Source organism: Vanellus vanellus (assembly GCF_965231255.1).
Source record: "Vanellus vanellus genome assembly, chromosome: 7".
Classification (NCBI taxonomy): Eukaryota; Metazoa; Chordata; class Aves; order Charadriiformes; family Charadriidae; genus Vanellus; species Vanellus vanellus.
The window spans coordinates 9,173,090-9,185,833 of record NC_138912.1 but is presented as its reverse complement, the minus strand read 5'-3'; the positions used below and the strand labels follow the sequence as shown (position 1 = coordinate 9,185,833).

General features: G+C 37.7%; 1 protein-coding gene across 1 annotated transcript in view; it reads left to right on the top strand.

Annotated features, from left to right (window-relative positions):
* ATRNL1 (attractin like 1) overlaps positions 1-12,744 on the top strand; it is a gene marked incomplete at both ends in the record, with an annotated part of 535,835 nt that overhangs the window by 398,274 nt on the left and 124,817 nt on the right. Inside the window, one exon of the mRNA XM_082486299.1 lies at positions 8,545-8,652. Within this exon, the coding sequence (XP_082342425.1) occupies positions 8,545-8,652 (108 nt within the window). The remainder of the gene's footprint in view (positions 1-8,544; positions 8,653-12,744) is intronic.

The following is a 12,744-nucleotide window of genomic DNA, read 5'->3' as shown; positions in this document are numbered from 1 at the left end:
TGTTTTCACATCAGTTCTCATAGGAAAAAAATCCAGTGCCTGCCCTTCTTCTTGTCTTGCAGGTTAAAAAATGGATTGAGATTATTTGCAAATTAAAATATACTTGTCCCACACTTGAACCTCTCTTTAAAGTTAATAGTATGTACACCCCATCTTTCTGACTTTGTGCTGGGAAAGAGTCCGTTTTAAAAAGCACTTTAATTACGGCCTCTTTGAAAATCTCTTAGTACCTACAGTGAAAAAGGGATACAATACCAAGTGGTAATGTAGAAAGACGGGTTAGAGAATACTTGCTAAATATTTTCAGATTGGATAACCTGATTAAATTTATTCTAGAATAGTTAGAGAATTGGTTAAGCACTCATGAGATCGCAGAGCCTGTAAGGGTTATCTCTGAGACCTCAGCTAGGACAAGTGAAGTTCAAGATAGGAATGATTGTAATTTCTATTTTAGGAAAGAGGGGGGAAAAAAGGAAAGGCTGGGCAATTAGACACCAGCCAATTTATCGTTAATGCTTAAGAAATGATTGGAATAAACAATTTTTTAAATAATCTGTAAGAATTTAGAAGAAAGCAAAGATGTGAGTGGCATTCAAAGTTGTTTTTTCAAGTATAAATCATGTCAAGCCGAACCAATTTCCTGATACAACAGAGCAGCAGACCTTTTAGATAAAAAGGAATTGAATGTAATACTGTTTTCTCGGAGTAGTTTGAGTTACAAATCAGAATTATAATCCATACAGAAGAAGATGGGAGAACCTGAAATAATTGGCTGGAAAGCTGCAATTCCACAATTCTGTAAGTCGCAAATACGTGATTCTGCACTGAGAAGGAAGTACCCGTCTGCAAAAAGGGGGTGGGGGGAAATGAGCAACGAGCTTGGTAATTCAAAAAATTAGGTGGAATTATCGTCAATCGGAAGTGAATATAAGTCACCATACTTCTGTTGTAGCAACATAGTATTATCAAAAGCTGTGTAAGGTTTGAGGCTCTACTTTTTGACAAGGGTGTCCAGGACTTGGAGAGTACAGAGGGGAGCACTGAAAATGGGAGCAGGAGTGGTGAGATAATACTTACAAACCTGTGTTTGTCTAAAGTTGAGAAGGTTGAAGGGAAAATTCAAATTTATAAAGAACTCCTTTAAAGGAGAAGAGTTTTGTTTGGCTTTTTGTCTCGGTTGTATACAGGGGATGCTCTTCACTGTAGACAGGACAAGAAGCAGTTGGCTTAAATGTCAGCATAGAGAGCTAATTTAGATTTTAGAAAAGACCTTTCCAGCATGGGGATCATCAGGCACTCCAGACTCCTGGAGTGACTGTAGAACCTCCCATCACTGGGGCCTTTTTGAGAAATGCATGCGTCTGACCATAATCACGCTGCGACCTGCCTTTTTGTAAGGTCGATGCACAGAGGTGGACAAAGTGATCTCGTGAGGTACCACTTATTCCCAGTTTCTTTTATTAGACCGTATTTACTAACTTTACTGAATTGCCATAGGAGCAGCCTAAAACTTTATTTCAGAGCTGGGAATTATCAACTTGACATGTGCTGTCTAAGGTAAGTAACTAAAGCAGTTTTTAACAGTTGTGATAATAATGGATGATATCCATGAGGCCTCGTTTCAAAAGCAGTAGCTTAATAATGTGGATACGGTGCACTGAGATTTTGTTAATGTAAGGTAGTTTCATACTGTGCCTCTTCCACTTACAAAGATGGCACTTATGTTTAAAGTACTACACTATCAGTGCGAGTAATTCTTTAGAAGACATTTTGAAAAGCGTTATTTGTGTGACACCATTCTAAATGAAAGAGTTCCGAAGAGTAGTTTGCATAATATGATACTTGAATCTCTCTTTCATATTCAGAAATAATTAGTTTTAACACATAGTTTAATATATTCATTTATAAATAAATGTCCTCGGGCAAATAGAGTAGAATGTCTTATGTGGAAACATTTTAACATACTTAATTAGTGGATCTGGTTCTCTTTTTCTCTGTACACAGAATTAGTTTGCAGAATGAGTATTTTTACAAAATTTTCTATGAATTGAAAATGGTTCCGCTAGCTAACAGTAAAAATAATCAACAGTTTGCTGAAAGGAATTTGTAAACCCACTTGATTAGGAGGAAGAGTGCAATTCTGGGCTTAGCAAGGCCTACAGAAAAACAGAAGTACCTCTAGACGAACCTTTAAAATGTGCATGGTGACAGAGCTGTGTCAACGTGCAACATGGATTGATAGTGATCTGAGCGAAGGAGATAATAGGATCAGGTCTTGTTTAGCACTTCTTGAATTTGAAAGCGGTGAATTGAATTTTAAGCTTATTATTGATTCTTAGCACCCAACAAATCTCCCTATGCTAAATTAATCTCTAGGGAAAAATTCTGAAGGATTGATCACAACTTTATTGTAACATGAGGCTCCATAAATTACTGGCAAATAAGCACAAACCAGGGTGCCATTTCCATCGTAATAAGCAGCTTTTCATACTCTGAGTGTTTTAGAGACGGGAATTATACTCCAGAATCAAAAAGGTCCAAAACCTGAAGTCACCGTAGATTCACATTTTGCTCTTTACTTGCTAATGTGCAATACATTAAATGTCTGTTCCTTGGATCTAGCAACAAAATGACCTTTTCAGGGCTCATCTTTTTTTCCAATTTTTGATTTGTTCAAGGGAAATTACAGGCGACTGGTATTTGGTTTCCAAAAGGGATACATAAAAACTTGACCTTTTGGAACTGTTATTTTTTGGGATGTGTACACTGTATTTTAAGTATGTCTTAGCTGTTGTTTGCCGGACTATGCCTAGTTTAAATAACCCTTTATTTTATTCAGTATGAAGCTAGGACAAGAAGTATAACTCCTCTCGTTTTTTCCCAGGGCAGATCTTTGCAGACACCTGAAAGCACTTTTTCTTCAGGCAATTGTAAAAGAAAGTGGCATGGAAATGGGCCTGATGTATTAGGAAGTTTCCGTAGAGTCTGTTTTGCAGTGCAAATAGCATGTTATACTACGTCCATCATTGTAATATCTCATTGCCTACCTCAACGCACTCGTGTCAGGGCACTTTCCACTCGACAAGCACAAGGAAAGCGAGTGACCAGGATTGTTTAGGAAGTTCCTGATGGAGAGAATGAACGAATCCAGATTGTCAGACTACTGTCCTAAGTATGGTTGTTCCTGCTGCTTGGTTTCCTAAGCCGGCATTTGTCCATCTCTTAAAGTCACTGTATCTGCTCATCTGAAAAAACAACCAAGTAGTTTAACGGCTATGATATGCCCTTGCAGTGAAATCGGCTGATTTGGAAATTAACCAAGTCAAATACGTTATTCAACATGGAAATAAGAAATTGCTCTCCTTTCCAGCTATGTCAATAGCTAATTTAATTTGAAGAGATTTGTAACACCAAGAGTTACAATGAGAAAAGTTACAGAGAAGGCAATCTTTGTCTTGTGCAAATTAAAGCAAATAATCAGAGCTTCATTGAAATATCACTATATATAATTCAGCTTGAGAATGAGAATTTAAGATTTCTGAAGAAAATTAAATTGTGTTGCTAACCAAAATGCCTGTGGTCTACTCAGGTCTGTGTAGTCATTTAAACCCATTTAAGTTACTTCTGTTGATTAGATATGGCAACAAAAACCTCAGGAACATGTGATGAACAACTGAATCGCACTGTTTATAGAGACTCTCTGTTTTTGCAGGGCTGTCCATTTACATATATTTTTAATATTTTTAACCCTCTGAGTTTTTCAAATGCAATGCGATCAGAAATTAGTCAATGCGACTGTCCATAAGGTCTTGACATTTCTTCCCACTGCAAACACTTTTCCTATAGGACTCAGATTTAGTGTGTGGCATTGTTAACGCTTTTGTTGTAGCCTTTGGTGCTATTCACATCAGCAGTTGACGGCACAGAAACAGGAGAGCAGGAGACCGAGTTGTAACTGCAGACAAGTCAGAGCTGGTTGATGAATAAACAGAATAGGAATTTGAGATTAGACATTTGGAAGATGGTTGTCACTGGGAGGGTAGCGCAGCACTGGACTGGAGAGCACTTGCCAGAGAGATTGCAGAATTACCATTCTTCACAGTGTTGAACCCTCATCTTGACAAAGTCACGAATGTCCTGGTACAATGTTGGTAGTGATCTGATCTAGGAAAAATAACAACAACAAAAAAGAAAATCTAAGATGTGAAGGAGGAAAACCTAGAAAACCCGAGGCAGTTGTTGCTGTCGGTAAAATGAGAGGCACCCTTTCAATCGCCATGTCCTTCCTCATTTGTGAAATAGGGTACTGAGACTGCCTGGCTCTAAACAGCCCAATGGAAAACTTTTTTGGTCTGGCAGTCAGAATCTTCCTAACATTTTTACAAGTGTTTGCCACCTGCTTATCCCTAGCCCAGCTGTCAAGCCGCCCCATGAACTCGGGCACACACACTTGCCTGTGCCTGCTTTGTGGCACACTCCAACATGTACCTGGCTTGCCAGTGGGCTGAACTAGCCCATAAAGATCCCAAACCGCAGCAGAAAGATCTTCAAAAGGATTTTTCTGTTCATCCTATTATGGCACTAAAGCGGTCTCCTTCTTTTCAGTTACCCTAATATATCAGTCCCTCAAGAATGTCTGTTACTGTATAACAAAGAGAAAGTGTCCCCGTCCTAGTTCCTAACATCTCATGTACTTTATCAGTTTTTTTTTTCAATTAGGGTTTTTCTAGGACAGTTATACTGGAAGGTGAAGAGAAGAGCACAGAAAAAGCAGTGCTAGTCAGAAGAACAGTAACCTATTCCACATGAGAGACCAAATCTTAAAAAAAAAAAAAAAAAGAAAGAGAAAGAGTCTTCTAAATAGGAAAAAGAAGCAAAATGGTAACACTTCCTAAAATACAAAAGATTTGAAACATGTCAGTGTGGGATTGCTGAAATGTTGTATTCTGTTAATGTTAAATCGTTGTAATGTGTATTTTGCATTGAGTGTTTCATTGTACATGAATAAAATATGGGCACTAAAATACTTTGAAAGTAAGTCTAGATGTTATCAACCAAAATAAAAGAAATCAAATTAAACATTTCTACTCGAATAAGAACTTTGCAACAAATACATTTTCTCATAGAAGATTATACAAGATGCTATGGAACATTTAAATTCACTCCAAACTGCATTGATCGGAGGAGAAGTATCCCCCAGGAGAATTTCTTTGATCAATGGTAAAATTGAATTGTATACCCGGGCAAATACTTTCTGGTGATATACTTCTAGATGGGGAAGGAGGTCCTATTTCAAAGGTACTTATTTGACTAGCATGCCAAAACAATGTAATCTATGGGTGAAGATGTCTGCATGTCCCTGGAGAATCAGGTGAAATGTAAATTTCCGTTACAAGGGAGTAATCATGCCATGATAGTTGTTTTTTAAAGAAATGTTCTCAAATGATATGGCTTTTGAGTGAGAAATTGAACTAATTTATAATATCCTAATATCTTACTGTTCTTCACTGATGACAAATATAATTCTATACTTTACAAGAAAAACTATTTAAGTGGATATAAATTAATAATAGAATAATAGAAATATAACAAAATAATAGAAATGCCTAAAAAATTAATCTTGTCAATACTCTTGTACTTAATGAGGCTTAAAATTATGGTAGACCTTGGAATCGGTTGTCTGCTCAGTCAGAGAAATGCTCATTGGATTTCTCAGTCCTGTGCTGAGAAAGTAATGTTTTGAATTTCCCAGGGTTTTAAGTGAATATTTAGGCATGTACTTAATTCTGAATATTAAAAATTGTGTGATAACATATTCAAATATTGAATGTTAATAATGTCCGTCTATCCTTTGTCTCCAAGTACACATCCCTAATTACTGAAGAAGTATGTATTTTTTCATATGATTTTTAAACGCAGTAAATTTTTGATGATATGAGTATATAAGTAACACCAGCGTAGTTCCACTTTCCACAATCCCATGTTTATTCTGCCTCAGCTGTGATGAAATCTGTGTGTTTTGTGTTTTGTTGTTGTTTTTATTTATACTCTTTGATTGCTGAGAAAAAGTTAAGGAAGAGTTTTTTCACTCTTCTGTTAACACCCATGTTCAGAGAGTTTCCCTGTTTCTCGGCCTATGGCTGAATTACAGGAATTTCCCCGTACCGGTATGGGCTACGTGAAAATACCACGTGACTGGAGCACAGGGTGGCACACCTGAATGCCACCTGCCATGCGATAATGTGACTGACGAGGCTTTCTATGGCTGGAACTTTGCCTTTGTCCCAGTCTTCATCCATGAACAGTATCAGACAGTGCGAGTTAGTGACTTTTTCCAGCCACAAAACTGATTTTAAACGTCATATCTTCCCGTATTTCTCCTCATTGTGTCTGATTTTTCCTGTTCTGCGCCTTGCAGGGAGCTTTAAAATACTGAAGAGAAAGAAGCAGTGTTTTGAATAGAGCCGGTTTCTTTGATGTGCAAGTGCTCAGCTGCCAAACTCAGCAGCACTTCATGGGCAGCCAAACATTTTAAAGTTCTCATTGTTGTTTACAGAGCTAATTAAGAATCTTCGTAGTGCTCTTCTCAAATGGCAACGTTTTAAAATTACGGTGACTACCTTGCGAATGAAAAGGCTTTACTGAACGTGTGGCCAGGAGCAGAGGTGAAGAAAACCGCTAGCCTTAAAAAACAGACGGCAGATCAAACACACATTCCTTTATAGTCTATATTAAGTAAATCTTTTAAACAATTGTTTGCACATTCGGAGCATAGGTTATTCTGCTCATTTAACTACTTTCCCCAAGCAATTCCATTTGTTTAAAACAATGTTTGGTTTCCCATTAAAAAGTAAGCATTTGCCAGTAGCTCTGTAGACTTGTACTGTAATGAGTTCCATATGGCAGGACTGCTCTAACAACATTGTTTTCTTTAATTTTTTGTTATTTTAGGAAGAAAGGGATCTAGATATAGTAATTTTACCATTTATCCACTCAGTATTTTATGCTTTAAATTTTTGTGGTCCTTGTCAAGTTGTTGGTAAGACCGGAGGATCATAGTAGTTCTTTCTGGCTGTAAAATCTATGAATATATTGCATTGATGCAAATCACTGCTGCTGTAAATCAGTATACAGAGATGACCGGTTTCAGGCTTAAATGAAGGGTTAAAAACCTAATTTTTAACCACCTAGATATTTGGAATAACCTTTTATTTATGGCGGACGTAAAACATGCAGTTTCACCCAAAGACATACCAGTTGTCCTCTTGGTATGATATGCTGCGGGCCCATTTGAGCAGGTGCTTACTGACCAATACACTGCAGGTTTGTACCACCCAGGCCTTGGGAGCGTACTGGGTATGCATTAGGAGACTCCTGTACTGGTTTGATGATAACCTCACCAGTGCTTCTTTAGATTTCTATAGACTGTCTTAAAATGCAAGTCAAGGAAAAATGCATGAGAAGTGTGACAAAAGGAGCTCGTTGCTTTGTAACAGACCTTAAATCAAGAGTGTTTATTACTAAGCTGCTAGCAAATATTTGCTTGCATACCTTTTATTGTTTCAAAGGCTTTTATGAACAGTATGTCACAGTGCTAGTGTCATTTACATTCAAATACGGGTTTCTAATGTTTTAAGCTTTCCAGAAAATAATAGGGAAAAAAACGATACGAAATGGAAACTTAGATCTTTTCTAATAAAACATTTTTGCAAGCATTTTGTCTCTTCAAGATGCTGTGACATCCTGTTCAGTTGAAGGAGCACACGACTTTAATTGCATGACTCATTCACTTTAAATATTTAATAATGCTTTTATTAGTTGCGCTGAACCAGTGAAGTAAGATCTGTAATATCTAGTGCTGGTCATCATTTTTATTCATCATAGTTTAATAAGCATTATAATTACAGATGGAGGAAGAAATATGAGTTAGCTTTGTGGTTTGGCTTGGGACTCCTGTGCACGCTGGTATGATTGGAAGGGATTATACAAGCTCTGTGAGCATAGCTGATCGTATTCAAATACACTGATGCAGGCTTCCCAGTATTGACACATTATTCTTCATATAGAAGTCACTGCAGAAAAGACAGTGCATAAAATTATGAGTCCTGACACTATTGACTCCATCTGGCTTAGTAGTGAAGTATGAAAATACGAAGGCCAAGTGGACTTGTTCTTGGCAGGTCTTCTAATGCATGCGTGATCGGTGGAATTAGCCTTCAACTACTTTTACCAACCATTTCCCATATTTGCTTGCAACTTGCACAAATAGCAAAGTTATTTAGTCAGTTAGGGAAGCTCTCATTTGGAGATTTCATCAGAGTTCAAGCTGAAAGACCATTTGTAGGCAACATAAACCCTCTGGGCTCAGTTCTCAAGTAAATATAGATGATGATAATTTAGTATAACTTTCTGCCTTTAATATTACAAATATTACTATTTGCATGCTGTTTGCATTCTTGTGTTTTAACGGGAAGTATAGTCGGGCAGACTAATATGTGGTGCATTTTTTAATGTTTTGTTAAAACATCATTTTTTCCCCATCAGCAACTTATGCGGGAGCGACAGCAGATGGCCAGCCGCCCCTTTGCTTCTGTCGATGTAGCACTGGAAGTAGGAGCTGAGCAAACAGACTTTCTACGAGGGCCATTAGAGGTAGGAACAGTGGTGCTGACAAGGGACCATTGTGATTTGCATATTTATATTGCTAGTCTCATCTGCATCTGCTTCTGAAACCAAGCAGCGTCTGATTACCTGGAGCTGACAAGTCTCAGCTACATATGTTATGCCATTTTCGAGGCGCAGAGTTTTAATAGCATGACATGAGCTGTAACAAAAGCCACTGGAGAATCTATTAGCCTGGGCTGGAGTGACAGCCAGCTCACCTGGCAGTCCTTTCGTGATGGATGTGAGCTGAAGGAACGCAAGATGCAGGCCTTAAGGAGGGAGCAAACCTCATGCGCGGTCCTTCGAGTACACAGTGCCCCCTAGTTAACATCTATCTTAATTAACAGAGATTACAGCAAACAAACAAATAAATAAATAAAGCAGCTGCGAGTCGAATTTCAGTGTTGTGGTTTATATGTACAGGTTTAAAGAATACAGAGTATACTGCATATTTTCGTTTGTAGATAATGGCTACATCACTGCATTCTTTTATTGTAATTGCAGTACGTTGGGAAAGAAATAATAATATGCAAGGCACTGTGATATTGGAATAGTGTAATAATGCATGAAATGGATTCTGGAAGTTTCACCTGAAAATCGAGGGAGAATTACAATATGTGGATAATAATGAATATCTAATCTAGGTTGGGCTTTTGGTAGATTGTAATCCTCTATTCCTTTACTTTTATTTACAATATTGTGTTTACAGTTATTACTTTATCTTATTTATGGTGGGACCTGGGAATGAGGTGTGATAGCTCTGAAATCTTTCAAGACTGTACTTTTCTTTTCATTGCTGCCAATTCCTCTTAAATTCAAAGCTTCTCTTACTTTTCTCAATAGCCTCTTTCAATGGAAGATTAAATACACTCTATCAAATCTCTAAGGTTCATGGAGAAGTGAGCAATGTGAAAAACAGATTCATAGCAGTAAGAAAAAGAATCAGCTCTTGAGCACTTACCAAATTGAGGCGCTCTGTCCTGCTACTCTATAGGACGCAATCACAATTGTTCTTGCTGATGTCATTTAAATACTTGGAATAGATAGCGCATAAAAATGCCATATCTCTTTGAAGAAGCTTTGTTATTTTCTGACCGAATACAAGAACCCCCCCATTCTTCACCAATATCGCCATTTGTCTGTCTCCTTTTATCTGGGAACAGAAGACCTCTCCAGCTCCCCAGGCGGAGGACACATTACGCTGTAGTTAAAAGTTAACGTGATTTCATTGTTTCTGGGCTGATATCTGGGGAGATTTTCTCTGTTGTCTTTTCAGAGGGAGGCAATGAGTGGGAGCTGAGGCATCCAAACTCTAATTCTGTACATACTGATTATTTAATTAAACTTTAGAAGTAAACATCACAAGTTAATTGCCACATTTTCTTCTCTCATATCTTTTATTTAGCACTAAAAAAAGGTAGATACTAAAATATTTTAATTATATTTTACAGTTTTTATTAGCTTTTTCTTCCTAGCCTAGCATTTTCTAACAATTGTTTAGTATTCAGTATCCATAGCGTTTTTTTTTCCTAATTGATACATAGTTATACACAGAATGTAGTCCATTCAAAGTTTTCTTGGAATTACAATATACTGATCTATATAAAAACAAAGCATTGTGCTAAGGATTAAATGAATGTGATTCAGGGTATTGATTGTCCTTTGATGTGCATTCTGTAAGAAAGAGCTGTATTCAGCTTCTATTCCATGCCTATCCTCAATTTGTGAAAGGACACTAAAAGTTGTAGTTGCCATTCTGTTCTTCATTCTCAGCTCTCTTTTGGACTGAAGGGGATTGGGATCACACGTGTATTTCCAGGATCCAATGCTCAAACAATAGAATAGCATGAAGTATCTGTAACTTCTTTTTGTTGTGTTAAGTTAGAATCTTTAAATTATTTTAACAATTCTGTGATTTCTGATGCCCATAGTGATCTTTTAAAGTTAGAGAAAATTTGGCTAAAATGAGCAATATGCACTAACTCTCTTCAAAACGTTCCGCGGACATTGCAAAGATCTTGCACTGGTACGCCAGGGGTTCCAATTTTAATGGTGGTGCATTGCATCCCCTCACTATATATTATATATTATACTTTTATATATACTATATGTATTATATAGTATATATATATAATATATATATTATACTTTTCTGGGGACTTAATAACTCTGGCACTTCCAGTGACATTGTACTGATCCATGGGTCCTTCGGGCAAAGTGTAATGTCACTGAACTGTTCCAAATACTGCTGCAAGTCTCCCATTCAACTGTGTAGCAAGACTGCTGTCCATTTACGTCATCTGGCTTACGTGATGGTGGTTCTGTACAGCTGGTGTTCTATATCAGTACTGATGGGCTGATACATGTCAATATTCATATGACTATCGACATGGTCATTCCAGTATGCCATTTGGTTAGCTTTTGTTTTATTACTTGCATTTATTTGTAAATATCCAGAGCAACCGCTTTACTGTAGAGTTTTAGTTTGCAGTGGTAAGGCATTTTTTGGCCAGCGTTTGGAAAGCATATCTAAAAAAATTAGAAGTATGGATACTGTATTTAAAATGATTGCCTAGTTTAGATACTTACAATACAACTGATAATATTTGGGTCTATTTTCAGTTAGCAGCAATTTGCAACAGATTAAAATAAAATCCCGAAAACACTTCAGAAGAGAGTTGAATCTCTGTTATTTTGGGCTCTTTTTCTGCTTTGGAGTCTTTACCAGCCAGTCTATCTTTCTTAATGTTTTGCCAACAAACTGACAGTATCTTGATATTAACTCCTTCAAAAAACTTTAATCTGCATCATATTCCTCCTGTTTCCTGCTGTCTGAGTGGGTTTTCAGGCACTGGCAATAGCCTTTGCTCTTCCCAATTTAAACCATGTTATTCATCAATCTTTACCTCTTCAGGCTGCCTTTCTGTGTAACTGATTCACAACATGACATTCACAAGTCTCATCCTGTCATCCATTCTGTCACGTTGGCCTTACATCAACTATTAAATATCGTATTGTCAGCTTAAACTTAACACAGAAGAAATCAAACTTAGTTTTTCCCTTGCCCTCCTTCCTTCTTCGTATCACGTCAGCCACTATCTAGCTAATGATATCGGTACTATGGTAGTATCCTAATTTTAAATCTACGAAGCAATACCTCCTCCTGTTTTGGCATGAGATTCATGGTACTAATCTTGTGCTCAGTTATCCTGTTTAACCCATGCCAGCCCTAACCTACATCTTCGTCTGCTGCCGTTACAATTGCCATTTCCCTAAGCAGAAGTGCTGAAATCTGCATGAGCTCTTACAAGGGAAGGTGAGACTGGAGGAAGGCCAACCCTCACTCTTCCTCCTCCCTCCTGGGGAGAATAAGAGCAGCCTGAAGTTACTCCGGTGGAGGAGAGGAAGGGAAAACTGGAAGGCAGTGAACCTCTGGATCCCAAGAGGGGAACAGTCAAGAGGGGGGCTACAACAAAGTGGCCGGTGTCCCAGGGGCAGGGAAAAGAAGGGAAAGAATTCCTAAGGTCCCCCCGCCAGCACTTGCACATAGCACGGGCTGTTAAGGAGCAGAGTAAGAAAACACCAGAAGCACATTGTCCAGAGAGTTTGAGACCATTGTGATATTTTGTGATACCACCATAATTTTTTCAATACTAGAATCATAAAAAATTAAAGTAGCGTCATAGATCAATAGATACAACGCTTCTTGACCCTCAGTGGCCTCAGTGTTAAAACGGTTTTTATTCCTTTCATTTCTTTTTTCTAGACATCTAAGCCATTTCCAGACCTGGTTGCTTTTTGCTGCTCAGTGTGTCCCAAAAGCTAAATCATTTAGGCTATCTTCATATTCTAAGATTCCTTTAGGCAACACTTTTTCCCCCAAATATAAATCACTCTTGAAAATTCACTTCCACTGTGCTGCTGACAATCATTAATCTGTATGTTAAGTGAAAAGTAATAAAAATGTTTTTTCTGTCCTGCTTTGCCTAACTTCTGGATATTTTTCAGCTCGCTCAGAGCCCGTGATTTTTATTTTGGAAACAGGGACAGATTCTTTCTTTGGGCCTGTAATATAAGGTG